Raw genomic sequence first — 15260 nt, forward strand, 5'->3', positions numbered from 1 at the left:
ATTCCTCACCAGCAGTGATAGGTCTCTTTCAGCATTCCTTCAGGACTGAAAGAAACTGAGCCCTCGTTTACCTATACTTATCTGTGCTTCAAAAGCAATTTCCTCTAACAAATTCTTTTGATGATTCAGACTGCAATTAGTTTGACAGAGTGACTCTCTCAACTTTCTCCCTTTTTATCTGTCATAATGCTTTAGTTAACACCTGTTCAAAAAGTAGCCTATAACCTTCCTGTGAACAATAAGATATCCTTTGGGAAGTGTGCTTGTATTTATTTAAATGGTGTCAAAATGCATAAGAATACACAAGCAAACATTCTAAAGCAGTGGTTCCCAACCCTGTCCTGGAGGACCTCCAGCTATTCAGGTTTTCAGGATAACCCTACTGAATACGCATGAAATAGATTTGCATGTAATGAAGATGATAGGAATGCAGATCTGCCCCATGCATATTCATTAGAGCTATCCCGAAATCTGACTGGCTAGTGGTCCTTCAGGACAGGATTGGGGACCACTGTTCTAAAATATACAGATACTATTTTTGAAATCCTTTTACATTTGGAAACAAAATGTTTTCTTTTCCTTTCTTCTTTTTCCATACTGGAAAACAGGTTCTTTACAGATTCTGTTGGGTGGGGGACAAACAAAAGAAGATAATAATAACATGGTCATTATTTTTACATTATGAGCCTTTCCCTTGGTAGGCTTATCATTTAAAGGGTTTGCATGTTGAGTCATATTAGTTGCCTAATCACCTCAAAAATTAGGATTGCTCTAAGAATAATATACCTTGAATATCAAAACAGCTTGAAATATTCATAACCAAGAAAACAACCAGCAAATGATCATAAACAAAGTTGTTTGGAAATCCCTTTATTAATTTTTAATTTATTTTCAGTCAGTTTCTGATGACTTCCAAATTTCTGTAGGGGATTCTCTTAATTAGTCATGTGTAAAATATTCATTAAAGCAGCTTCTTATTTTCTCCTATTATTGCAAATTTACATTCCTAATCATATAACTACAACAAAAAGTGCCACTGGGCAGCAGGACATCAGTAATATAGCTCAAAGCTCAAATGCTTAAAATGGAGCCCACACCAAGTTTTGGAATCTTAACATAAACTCAGGCAATGTTATTGCAGAGAAGAAATATACAGAGCTATGTTGGTCAACTCAAAAGTAAGTTTTGTATATATACTGTTTATATATTACTCCTGGCGGAATTCTGCATAAAAAATTAGAAAATTCTGCACACAATTTCAAAATTCTGCAAAGTTTATTGCGTAGAATTCTCCAATCCTGAGACCTGAAATTCCTTCCTGCCTTTTCCTCTCTCAGGTTCCAGCCTTCTCAGTTCCCTCTCATACTCTGCAGTTCTTTTTCCCTCTAATCCCACCCCTCTTTCACTTGCACCCTGAATCCCCTCTTTGACCCCCATAGTCTGTCATCGTTCTCTCCCTCTGTCCATTGGCTTTCTTCCTTCCTTCTCATCCATTTCTGGTCTTGGTCACTCTATCTTCCTTTCTCTACCATCCCCTCCACCCCCATTTGCAGGTATAGCATCCATGTCTTCTCACACCACCCACCATCTCTTTCACTTGCACCCTGAATCCTTTTCCTACTCCCCATGGTCTGGCATCTCTCTCTCTCTCCCTCTCTCTATGATCAAGCATCTCTTCCTTCTTATCCCCCTTTCTAGCCTGGGTTCCTTCTCATCCCCTTTCCTCTCTACTTATGGGTTCAGCATCCATGTCCCCTCCCCTATCCTCCTCCCCTTGTAGGTCTAGCAACCATATCCCCTCTTCTCCCCCCCTTTGCAGTACAGCATCCATGTCTCCTCCCCTATCCTTCTCCCCCTACAGGTCTAGTATCCATGTCCTCTCCTCTCCCTCCCCCCAACTGCAAGCCAGGATCCATGTCTCCTTCACTCTGCCCCCCTACTTGAAGTCCAGGATCCATGTTCCCATCTCTATCCCTCCCCCCTACTTGCAGTCAAGCATCCATGTCCCCTCTTCCCTCCACCACCACCACCACCACGAGCCTAGCATTCATGTTCCCTCCTTCCCCAGAAAAAATTGTGGTCTAGCATCCATGTCCCCATCTCCTCCTCCTCCCCCTTGTGAGTCTGACTTCTCTCCCTCCAACTGACCCACCCCTCCCCCGTGAGATCAGACATACCTGTGGGCCTCCCAAAGCAGAAGCAGCTGTGGCGGCAGATGGCCTATAGAAGCTGCGCTGTGAACAAGCTGCTTGCAGCTAGCTCTGCTAGGGCCTTCCTTCTGCCATGTCATCTATCTATAGTAAGTGATGTGTCTTAGGGAAGGCCCTGGTGGGACACACAAGCAACCTGTTCACAGTGCAACATCTGCTGGCCTGCTGCTGCCACTGCAGCTTCCTTGGGAGGCCCTCAGGTATGTCTGATCTCACAGTGGGGGGTGGGGGTAGTTGCTCAGAGGAAGAGAGGCCAGACCCACATGGGCCGAAAGAGGAGACAGGGGCAGACCGGAATGTTTGCACAGGATTCTGTCAGGAGTAATATACTGTATACATGTATATAACTTTTAAGTTGACCTATACACCAGCCTAAGAAAATGTATGAAAATATCTGTTACAAATGTATTTCATAACCTCTGTGTATAACTGGCATGACATAACTGATGCCAGTTACACATACATACATACATACTATACATGCATACATATACATAAACCTCTGTGTATACTGGCATCACATAACTGATGCCAGTTTAAACAAGAATCAATGAGACAGATATTCTAACATGCTGTCTTAGGTGCCTATAGTACTAATGTGCATTTAAATTGGAAGGTTACCCCCTAATGAGTATCAATGTTATCTCTACCCTGCAAGGCATCAAACTTATCTCTTTCAGACCCCGCTGCTCTAAGGTCCAGGGTAAAATCCTATAAGTTGCTGTAGTGCCGGTAAATCTTTCGATGTCAAAATAGCAAGTGATGCTTAAAGAACTTCACATGCAAATGAGGTTCGCAGAGGTCCCCAGAAATCCCATCCAATCAGTCATTGGAGAAAGCGACTGACTCATGTACAGAATAGTTCATGAAAAGAAGCTTAAATGTGTGCATGCCAGGAAATGCTACATTGTGGACACGCATGAGCGTGAATTATTGCACTGCATCATATGCACATGTGATAAGTGTCTATCAATCCCACTGGAGTGAGGGAGAGGAGTGGGTGGAGAATTACCTACAAGCTATACAAATATGAAAATACAAGATATGTATGCTTTTTTCAATGCTGCTTCGGCAGGACATGGTACCCTTACCCTGTATTTTTTTGTTTTTGAACTTTTAACAAATGTACATGAGACGTGCCTTTGACACATGCACATGAAACATGCTTCTAACACACACATATCAATGTTTATGGCATCTTCAGACCTGCCATCAAATTTAGAACATTAAAGGTCAGCGCTTGATTTTGTGCATCATCAGGAAATGTCTAGGCATCGCCTGGAGTGTTCATTTTAACATTGATAATCTCATTATCAATCTCAAAACCATTATCATAGGCTACTACAAAGCACGGAAAAGGCCGCAATTTGTGCATCAGTAGATGAAATACTTCAACCCTAACCATTCCCACTCAAAATGATAGAGCTGATATTTCAGTAAGTGAAGTTCATTGTTCATTGGTTCTGAGGCTGTGGAACGTAGAGTGCAAATGCATAAGGAGGCTACCAGAAATGCCCCAATCACAGCCTAAGGAGACAAAGAAGGAAAAGGTTGTCAGGCAGGAAAAGCATTGCAGTTTCCCCCTATTCCCCAGTAAAGAAAAAAAAAAGGTAGAAAGCTTTCCATACTTGAGCAAGCAAGCTGGCAGGGTCCTGATGTAGGGTCATGAAATGGTTAACTGTTGTTTAAAATATTGCTCTGGCCTACATAGCTGAAAACAGTGTACAATCTATTGACTTCATCTGCCTAAAATGTATGTCCCTGCCTTACCACATTGTAAGCTAAATAGATAAGAGTTTGAGCCATGATGTACCCTGCCCTTCTGTACATTTAACATTTAGAATTGTAAGAGTTAGATAAATGACCTGCTAGTGTAAGCTTAGGACCAAATGAAAATTGTAGTTTTTGCATGTATTAGTTTGCGAAAAGGGCATAAAAGTCCGTGTATTTCCTGTTTCTGACACTCTAGTAGGCAGACTATTAACTGCACTAGAGTCCGGTATGCTGTAATAAACCTCTCTTGTACTTCCTTCACGCCTCTGACTTTGTGTGTCCAAGTGACCTTTCACTGGAACACCTGGGAGTCAGAATAGGTAGAGGACCTGGGAGGAAGAATGAGCCAGAAGCAAAGCCCAGGAATCTGACCAGGCACATAGCTTGGGGAACGCAGAGGAGAACTGTGAGAATTTAATGACAGCAATTGTTCCCTTCAAGAGCCAAGTATTCCTTAATTGCCCAACAGACAACATGGTTGAGGTAGACAGGCAGCCTGGGAGCTATAGCAACAGGAGCAGTTCACGGCAAGTGAACCAATTAGTCATTAGGTATCCTCCATCTGTGGAGAAGGGTGTGACTCTCTGGGTGCACCAGGAAAGCAGTATAGTAGATTCTGCTTGCACTGAAAAGGGGAATCCAAGGGGATGTGAGGCCTACTCCATTTGAGAGATGGGGTAGAAGCTAGCCCCAGAGAGTCAGGTGCTACCCTAGATAGCCAGGCAAAGGCTGGCCAGTAAGCTGTTCTTTTAAGAGGTGCTGTGTTTGAATGAAGCGAGAAGGGCTTGGTGTGAAGGAATCCCCAGAGGGGTGCTCAGAGACACAGGATAAAAACAGCTGGAAGGATAAGGTACAGGAGGCTGGGAAGAATGTGGTTTATTGCTGCTCTCTTTACATAGTGGAATGAAGGCTTAAGTCAATCTGTCCCTGGGAAGATGCATAAGGGGCACAGAGAGGGCAAAGGAAGCTGAAAAGGCTCCGCTGCCCTTCTGCTTTTAGACAAGGGTAACAAGGAAGCCAGTGCTTTAAGTACTTTTAAGATGTATGGAATGTCCACCTGGGAAATGTACTCTAGAAGAAGAAAGACTTGAAACCAGAACAGGGAGAAGAAACGGCATGTTTTCCTTCATGGGGGGTTTATGCCTGTGTTACTGAAAAACCAGGGGAAAGTTTTGACCTTAGTAATGTTTTGGTTTTTATTTAAGGGAAAAGGAAAGGGACTGTGACTTGTATACTGCCTTTTTTTTTTCTAGTTATACAACCACACTCAAAGCGGTTTACATGCAGGTACTTCAAGCATTTTCCCTATCTAATGTACCTGGGGCAGTGGAGGGTTTGAACCCATAACCTTAGGGTGCTGAGGCTGTAGCTCTATTTCTAAAACTAAAAATCTAAACCTTAGGTTTGTATACCGCATCATCTCTACATTCGTAAAGCTCGACACGGTTAACAAGAGTTAGGGTAGAAAGGAACTCCAGTGGAGGGAAGAGGCAAAATGAAGAGAAAATTTAGAGAACTAGAATAACCAGAGAGGGAGGAGTTCTCTTTATTGTTGAAAACCCAGCTGAATGAGTGCTGGGAGAGGGGCCTGGAACCCGTGAATAATGTTATAAGGTTAACCTGTTCACAGATGGGGGAATAAGAATTAAAGCTTATGTATTATAAATATCCTTCTGAGCCAGTGTACAGTCTAGAGTCCGGTCCTTTATTAAAGGAGAAGGAGCTTTTAGGGAGGCATGGTGGCTTAGGCATTCAAGGGGGAAGGCCTGTTACTAGCGGGAAGAGCGCAAGAGCCACACTAGTCCCAAATTGTGCTAGCTCCCAAACACCAAGCTCTGCTAAGACAGAGGACTGAACCTGGGACCCCTCACTAGGGCGACTCCTAGTGGCGACAACAGTTGTGTGTCATGGGAAAAGATAAGTGATCACAACTTGGCAGGATAAAAGAGCAGTTTTAATCCAGGTCAGCCTATAACCTGAATGTTATAAGCCAGAAATTAAATGGGGGTAATGGGAATTGCACCTCATGTGCGACACTGCCACTAGTAAAGGCGAGGCTTGGCGTCATCAGAAGTCTTGCAAGTAAGCGAATGGAATGGGTAAAAGGGGTTCTTGTTTGTTCTTCATGACAGCTGGGTCACCACTGGCTAGTTGTTTCAAGAAAAAGCATGGTAGATGGAGAAAAGGCTGCCCTGGGAAAAGAATGGGTAATGTGATTAGGAATATCTATTCTTAATTTGTATCGTTTGGAACGATGAATAAAGCTGCTGCCAATGTTGTGCCAAAAAAATTGAAGGACCCTTTTACAAAGCCACGGTAGTGAGGCCGTTGTGGGAAATGCACCACAGCCCATTCAGTTCCTATGGGCTCCGGTGCATTTACCATGATATCGTTGCAACCGTGGCTTTGTAAAAGGGGCACTTAGTATGATGGTTATGGTGTTTTTGTTTAGGGGATCAGTATGAGTTTTTGTGAGGTGCCGATGGAGTGCCTATGGGCCTTTTTTATCAAGCCAAATATTGCGGGCTGGCTCAGTAAATGCACCGAAGCCCGTAGGAATTGAGTGGGCTTCGGTGCATTTGCCGTGCGGCACTCACTACCTAAGGCAGGGGTATCCAATGTCGGTCCTCGAGGGCCGCAATCCAGTGGGGTTTTCAGGATTTCCCCAATGAATATGCATTGAAAGCAGTGCATGCAAATAGATCTCATGCATATTCATTGGGGAAATCCTGAAAACCCGACTGGATTGCGGCCCTCGAGGACCGACATTGGACACCCCTGACCTAAGGGGTCATTTTACTAAGGCACGCTAGCCATTTTAGCATGCGCTAAACGCTAACACGTCCATTATATCCTATGGACGCGTTAGCGTTTAACGTGCGCTAAAACGGCAAGCGCGCCTTAGTAAAAGGACCCCTATGTTAGGTAAATATTTAACTTTTACACATTCCCACATAATGAGACCGTCAATCTTTTGGTTCCAGTATTTGACCTATTGACTAGGGATGCAGCCTCAGCATCAAGCCCTCAGGTTCAAGCCCAGCGCTAGTCCTTGTGACCCTGGGCAAGTCACTTAACTCTCTACTGCCCACCTGGACAGATAGGGAGAAATACTTGAGTTCCTGAATGTAAACCGCTTAGGCTATAAGCGGTGTATAAATAAATAGGGTTCAGCTTATGAACAAAGAATGCAAGAGTGTCTTCTGAAAATGAAGTCTACGATGTCTTAAAGCTGACTTTTTTTTCTTGCAGATAATGGAAGGATAGGAAATGGAAGCTTCAAGCTCACACAGAAACAGGAAAACCTCCAAAGGAAATGAAGTGCGTCACGGAGTCCACAAGTTCTCTACGAGCTCCAGGATTTAGTCTTGGACTAAGCACTAACCAGATTCTTCCAATGAAACTATTCTTTTTATTAGGTAAGTTATTATCTATTTTAGAACTTTTTAAACATCATGATGAAAGAAAACAAATAATTCATTTTGAATTAGATGTTAAAAAATTGACAAGGAATGCTTTTCATACAGCTGCATGTGAATGATGAAGTTTATAAGCTTTCATTTTAAAATGAGATAGATTTGGGGCAATTTTTTCTTAAAAGTATTCAAAACCACAAATATGGTGAGAATTAGTCTGTTAGATTAAAAAGAACCTTGAGATAATATAATACAGTGATATTAGAGAATATGTGTACATTTGCCTCTTGTTTATTGTTGGTCCTGCTTTAAAGCAAATGAATCTTAATTGAAAACTAATTATTCCACAAACACAAAATGGGAGCAACATCTGGGTCTATGAATTTCGGCAGAAATGCTCAAGGGCTCAGTATGTATCTGTAACAACATTCAAAGAAATAACAAAACAGTTTCAAGATGCTCAAAGATTTAAGTTGGATGTGGGGGTTTTTGGTTTTTCTTTTTTTTTTTTTTTATGAAAACACTTTTAAACTCCATTTTGTGGCATTGATTTTTATCATTGCTACTGAACTGAGTTTAAAAATGTTTCCACAAATAAAACAAAAGCATAAAGTTAAAAAAAAAAAGATACACAACTCAAGAATTATTCAGTTAAAATCTCATTTATGTGCAAAAAAAAGAGGGCAAACATTAACATCAAAATGCAGCCTGGTCAGTTAATTGTATTATAACTATTGCATCTTTTGCTGTTTTTTAAAGTACCTATAAAAATCTTGATTTTTGTTTCCTTTACAAACAATACTAAGGGCTCCTTTTACTAAGCTGCGGTAGCGTTTTTAGCGCACGCTAATCCACGTGCTATGTGGAAAAACTAACGCCAGCTCAATGGAGGCGTTAACATCTAGCGCGCAGGGCAATGTAGCGTGCGCTAAGCACACGCTAAAATCGCTAACGCAGCTTAGTAAAAGGAGCCCTAAGGTCTATTACTAAGGTGTGCTAATGGATTTAGTGCATGCTAAAGATTAGCATATGCTAAATGCTATGAAACCAATAAGGTTAAAATGGGCTTCTTAGCATTTAGCGCACTCTAATTATTGGTGCATGTTACTATAAATCCATTATTGTACTTTATTGAAGGGAGTCCTGAATTTTCAGATTAGCATTGCTGTGTTTTCAGGGCATTGCTTTACAATCTTGTTTTATTGTTTTGAAACTTTCCAAATACATAATTCAGTAATTTGTTAATTAAGGATGTGGAAAACGCAAACACTTTAAATGTGTTTCTGAGACATTCCACTTTTTCAGAATTTTTGGACTTTTTTCATTTGGTTTCACACATTCATTTTAGTAAAATTATTTTGATGCACACAAATGATTTAAACCTAGGAATTAAGAACAATTAAGTTGCATTCAATTGATTTACTGCACACTGTAATCTTTTGCTCTTGCAATGTGAAAACCAATAATGCTCGTCAATAAAAGTTTGATCCACATTGCCTTCCCCGTGCAAGGGCAATGGTGCATTTATTCTATAGAGTCTATGTATTGCATTTAGAAGAATGAACAGTATGGACTTGTGTTTGAAAGTTTGCATTAAGGGCTCCTTTTATGAAACAGCAGTAGAGTGTTTTACTGTGGACCGGCGAGATAAAGGCTCTGACGCTCATTCAATTCCTATGAGCGTCGGAGCATTTACCTCGCTGACCTGTGGTAAAACGCTCTTTCGCTGCTTCATAAAAGGAGCCCTTAATGCAAACTATCAAACACGAGTCCATACTGTTCATTCTTCTAAATGCAATACATAGACTCTATAGAATAAATGCACCATTGCCCTTGTATGGGGAAGGCAATGTGGATCAAACTTTTATTGACGAGCATTATTGGTTTTCACATTGCAAGAGCAAAAGATTACAGTGTTCTTTGAAAAAGAGTAGAGATTTAATGCCAAGACAACAGCGAAGGTGACCTTAGGTGCTCAGTCGCTTTATTATATATTAAGATTCGACACGATCGTGTCTCGGCCGAAGGGGCCTGCTTCAGGAGTCTGAAGATTGGTTGAAAAATTATCAAGAAATATCTCAAGCAATCGATGCCTGTGGAATATTATGCGACATTATTTTCTATTCGAAGAACCGGTGAATGTCTAGGTGAAAATAAGTCAAGTTCTACTTTGAAAGTACTGTTGAATGGATAATCTGTCAGAAGTGGGATTTGAACCCACACCTCCATCTGGAGACTAGAACACCCTATGTAGGGAAGAGATAGCTCTTGAGTCCTTAGACCACTCGGCCATTCCTAATGTGCTCAGTAGCAAGGAACATGCGTCCCTTGTAGCAGTAAAAACATAAGAACATAAGAATAACCTTACTGGGTCAGAACAATGGTCCATCAAGCCCAGTAGCCCATTCTCACGGTTGCCAATCCAGGTCACTAGTACCTGGCCAAAACCTAAGGAGTAGCAATATTCCATACTATCAATCCAGGACAAGCAGTGGCTTCCCCCCCCCCGTCTTTGTCAATAACAGACTATGGACTTTTCCTCCAGGAACTTGTCCAAACAGTTTGTAAACTGTTGTTCACAAAAAATCGAACGTGAGTGAGCACCTAAGGTCACCTTCGCTGTTGTCTTTGCTTTCCAATTTGGGGTAGGCGGTATCTCCTGTTTCTTTGTGAGGTTTAATGCCTACATCATTGCACGGTCAACTCCTTTTCACCGACCATCTTACCATAATTTTCTTTTTTCCTTTTCTTCATTAGTGTGGGTGTCCATGCGTTTGGACCACAGCTATACATCTTCACAGTGTTTAAGAGCTTGCCACGAATATGCTAAATGTGAGATTCGGGATGGAACCCAGGCTTGTTTTTGCATGATAGGATACACTGGAGATGGCATAACATTCTGTGAAGGTACAGGATATTTGTTCCCCTGCATATTTCATATTCATAAAACTTTTACAAGTGGTCAACCAGTATTTCCTATCACTGTTGCTATTCAAATATACATTGTTATATCATTGAAGTCCAATTGTTTTACTGCTCTAATTAAAAGCTTTTGCAAAGCCACGCTCAGTGGTATAGTAAGAGTGAGCGGCACCCGGGGCATTGGCGTCCCTCCCCAGCCTCTTCCTGCCCCACCCCACCCCCTACTGCATATGTGCCTCTTCCCTTTCCCTGTACCATTGTAACTTCTCCAGCATGAGCAGCATGCCTATGTCAGTGTTGGCTCGCCTTTGACATCACTTCCTAGGTGCGGGTCCTGGAAGTGACATCAGAGAGCACCAATGCAGATGTGGGCTGGGAAGGAAGGGGGCGCGTGCGGAAAGGAGAGGAGTGGGGGCAGGGAGGAGGAGGGGGTGCCATGCCCTTAGGAAGACTGACCCCACCCCCACTCCCTTACTACACCACTGTTTGAGATTTTACATTGATGGTGACTGGAGATTTGAGCTGGGAGGGGTGGAGAGGAGGAGGGGTGCCATGCCCGGGGCGGACTGCCCTCCTTGCCCTCCAATGCAGCAAATCAGTGAAGCCCATTCAGTTCCTATGAGCTTCACCGCAGTTGGCACACTTGAATTTTCTAGCGCAGCTTTGTATAAGGTGCTCTAGGGGCCAGATTCTGCAAGCAGTGCCATAATCGGCAGCCACCTAAAGAAACACCGCCAATCGGGTGTCAATCACACTACGGCACCATTTGCAGAAGCTTGGTTAACGTTAAAGGTAGGTGCCAGAAACGTAGGCCAGGATTTTGTGGGCCTACATTTCCAGTATCTACCTTTGACGAGAATCCCATCTGCAGAGATACCTAATGGCACCTAAGGTCATTTCCAGCGTAAACCACATCTGCTTTAACCTTAGGCGCCATTAGGCATCTCTGTAGATACGATTACAGTGTCCTTTTTTGTAGGCGCCTCCAGGCACCTGCTTTTTTAAAAATCACTTTTTAGTTGGTTTTAAACAATGCGGTCAATTACTGTGCTGATTAATACCAATTAAAACAATTAAGTTAGATCGCGGTAGGATGCATACCGCTGTTTAACTTAGGGTGCAGTTTACAGAATTTGGGCCTCAATGTCTTAATCCTTGAATCTACATTTTAGCAAACTTCATACAGTACATTAAAACAGATATTAAACTATTGTAGATCAAAGCTCTTAAGTGTTATATACCGAGTTTATCACCTTTAACTTCTTTGTCACCTATAAGGCATTTCTAAAAGGAGGAAAAAGGCCTCAGTAGCTGCTACAAAGAGCAAATGCTACACCACAGCTATGAAGGGAAGAGCTGTAAAACTTTACTGGTTCCCCTCCAACAGTCTATCATAGGCCATTAAAAAAATCCTCTTTATATACATGTAAATTATAAACGTAGATTTTAAGCGTAGTATCAAAACATAGATTTTAAATATATCTACTACAAGCAGGTAGGCAGATCAGCAGGTAAGCAGATAAAAAAAGAAATAAGTGCTTATCTCAGTGTTTGATAGGGTATTTATACTCCAGTCTCCATTGATTTTTGGAACATAAGAATTGCCGCTGCTGGGTCAGATAGGTGGTCCATCCTGCCCAGCAGTACGCTCACGCGGTGGCCCTCAGGTCAAAGACCAGTGCTCTAAACGAGTCCAGCCTCACGTGTGTACATTTCAGTTTAGCAGGAACTTGTTCAACTTTGTCTTGAAACCCTGTTATAGTGTTTTCCCCTATAACAGATTCCGGAAGAGCGTTCCAGTTTTCCACCACTCTCTGGGTGAAGAAGAATTTCCTTATATTTGTACGGAATCTATCCCCTTTCAACTTTAGAGAGTGCCTTCTCGTTCTCCCTACCTTGGAGAGGGTGAACAGTCTGTCTTAACCCATCTTAGCTAATTAACTGGGGACGTCAAAATTTGTGAGGGAAAACGAAAAAGTATTTTGTTGCTTAAACTTCTGAAAAAGAAACCCAAAATACATTTGGAAGTTTAATAAATCAGACATGAAATGTAGAATATAACCAGTCATTTGGTATTGTGAAAGACTGCTACCATCTCGGGATTCTGATGCTACTAAGGGCTCCTTTTACTAAGCTGCGTTAGGGCATTAACGCACAGAATAGCGTGTGCTATAATGCCGCGTACGCTAGACGCTAACGCCAGCATTGAGCTGGCATTAGTTCTAGCCACGTAGCTCGGGGTTAGCACGCGCTAATCTGCTGCGTTTGCTAAAAACGCTAGCGCACCTTAGTAAAAGGAGCCCTAAGTTTTCCTTCATCATAATGTCAGCACAATTGCTCAGTGATATTTTTCTTTGTTAGATAATGCTATAAGGTGATCAGTTTTCAAAAGCTTTGGTGTTGATACAGACTGAGGTAAATTTTACTGCAAATAGATTATATTTACTATATTTTTCAATTCTTCTATATACTATGGGGCTCATTTTCAAAACAGATAAACAGCCCCCCCAAAAAAACAGCATAAAGTTGCACTTCGATGGTTATATTGCCAAAACATTCAAATTGCCATTTTCAAAACCTATTTTCTAACACTTCATTGTCCCAGTTACAAAATAAGGACCTGTTTTAAAATATGTCCGTATTGCGAGAGAGCAGTGCTTGCGATGGTATCAGGTCAAAAGCGCACCGGGACAAAGGTGCGCCCAGACAATTGAGCGCAGCACGGAGGCGTGCGCCGCTCAAAATTACTGTTTTTTCGGCTCCGACGGGAGGGCGTGGGGGGGGAACCCCCCACTTTACTTAATAGACATCGTGCCGCGTTGTGGGGGGTTTGGGGGGTTGTAACCCCCCACATTTTACTGAAAACTTTACCTTTTCCCTGTTTTTAGGGAAAAAGTTAAGTTTATAGTAAAATGTGGAGGGTTACAAGCCCCCAAACCCCCCATAACGCCGGCGCGATGTCTATTAAGTAAAGTGCGGGGGTTCCCCAACAAAACCCCCCGTCGGAGCCCCTAAAAACAGTAATTTTGAGTGGCGCGCGCCTCCGTGCTGCGCTCAATTGTCCGGGCGCGCCTTTGTCTTTCGCACCGTTATCTATGAACCGCATGCGATACCTTTTACAGTATTTCCTGATCTGAACTACAATTGAAGAATTTTTTTGAATTACATCATAATAAGAACATGATAACAGTGTGTTGGTCATTAGGTTCACACCTTGTTTTCAGACTCCTGATGCAGGCCTTCTTGGCCAAAACACGTGTGTGTCGAGTCTCTATTTGGAAGAATAAAGGATTTCAGCACTTTGTGGTCGCCTTCGCTGTATTCTTTGGTTCTCTGTTGTAAGAAGATGTCTCTCCTGTGTTTTCTGAAACTGCTTTCATCAGCAAACTTTCGTCAAATGATGCAATGTTTTCTTCTGTCACATATAGATTATTGTAATGCCCTTTTATGTGGTTTATGTGGTTTTTCAAAGAAGTTTTTACGGGCATTACAAATAGTGCAGAATGTTGCGGCAAGGGTGATTGGTGGCATTTCACGTACGGAACGTGTTACCCCTTTATTGGTCAAGTTACACTAGTTGCCAGTGGTTTGGAGGGCTCAGGTTAAAATTTTGGTGTTAGTGTAGAAGGCCTTACATCAAGCTTTGCCAAAAGTTGTGACTACTTACCTTGCCTTATATGAGCCGTCTCAATCTTTGCGTTTACAGTCTAAGCCAGTGTTTTTCAACCGCTGTTCCGCGGCACACTAGTGTGCCGCGAGATGCTGCCTGGTGTGCCGCAGGGCCGCCGGGCCCGGAGCTGACAGGGGGCCCGAGGCAGGGGCGCCAGTAGCTCGCCAAGGCAAAGTGAGTCTATCACCCAGGACTCACTTTGTCTTGGCGATCTAATCTATCGAGCAGATAAGTCTAATTCTCCCCGACGTCAATTCTTTAGTCGGAGAGGAAGTTCGGGCCAACCAATCGCTGCCTGGCTGGGCGGAACTTCCTCTCCGATTGCAGAATTGACGTCAGGAAGAGCATGCGTCGGCTTTGGGGCCTGTTATCCATTGGTGGGTCCTGTTCCCCGATGGCAGCGGCAGTGGCAGTGGCTTGGGGAACAGCAGGGAGAAAGAAAGAAAGGGGGCAGGCAGGGAAACAGAAGGAAAGAAGAGAAACAGAAAAAAAGAAAGAAAGGTCAGGGAGAGAGGAAGAAAAAGTTGGGGGAGGGAATGAGGTGTGGAGGAGAGAAAGCATACAGGCTGATAGAAGGGAAGAAAGATTGGATGCACAGTCAGAAGAAGAAAGTGCAACCAGAAATCACCAGACAAGGTAGGAAAAATGATTTTATTTTAAATTTAGCAAAGTGGAGGCAGTATTACCACAGTTTTCAAAGGAATTTGCCCAAATAACTTAATAGTTAACTGGGTAAATTCCCAGAGATGAAAACTTCCCTTCACTTACTATGCACAGTTCTGAATTTATATCTGCTGTCTATATTTTACAATATGGTCACCTTTTACTAAACCGCAATAGTGGTTTTTAGCGCAGGGAGCCTATGAGCGTCAAGAGCAGCGCTGGACATTCAGCGCAGCTCCCTGCGCTAAAAACTGCTATTGTGGTTTAATAAAAAGGATGGAGGGTATATTTGTCTATTTTTGTATGCTATAAAAACCAAATACAAAGAGAGACTGAGAGCTGTTGACGAAGAGCTACGTGTGTGTCTTTCTTCGATTCCAGCCAGAATATCAGCTTTGTGTTCAGCCAAACAGGCCCAGGTTTCGCACTGAATAAAGTATTTTATAATTTTTATAATTTTTATTTTGTAATAAAGTAATTATAAAATACTTTCTTTGTGTTTATTTGATTCCTATTCAAGAGAATTACTTTATATATAGTCAATATAGGCAGAGAGTTAAATTTTTTAACATTTTCTAATGGTGGTGTGCCTCGTGATTTTTTTCA

General features: G+C 42.3%; 1 protein-coding gene across 1 annotated transcript in view; it reads left to right on the top strand.

Annotated features, from left to right (window-relative positions):
- The first annotated feature begins 7190 nt into the window (after nt 1-7190).
- The window catches only part of ADGRL4 (adhesion G protein-coupled receptor L4), a 187184-nt gene continuing 179114 nt past the window's right edge, over nt 7191-15260 (top strand). Inside the window, exons 1-2 of the mRNA XM_033917216.1 lie at nt 7191-7402; nt 10157-10306. Coding sequence (XP_033773107.1) covers nt 7300-7402; nt 10157-10306 — 253 coding nt within the window. The 5' untranslated portion in view covers nt 7191-7299. The remainder of the gene's footprint in view (nt 7403-10156; nt 10307-15260) is intronic.

This window comes from Geotrypetes seraphini, chromosome 12, assembly GCF_902459505.1.
Source record: "Geotrypetes seraphini chromosome 12, aGeoSer1.1, whole genome shotgun sequence".
NCBI classification, from domain to species: domain Eukaryota; kingdom Metazoa; phylum Chordata; class Amphibia; order Gymnophiona; family Dermophiidae; genus Geotrypetes; species Geotrypetes seraphini.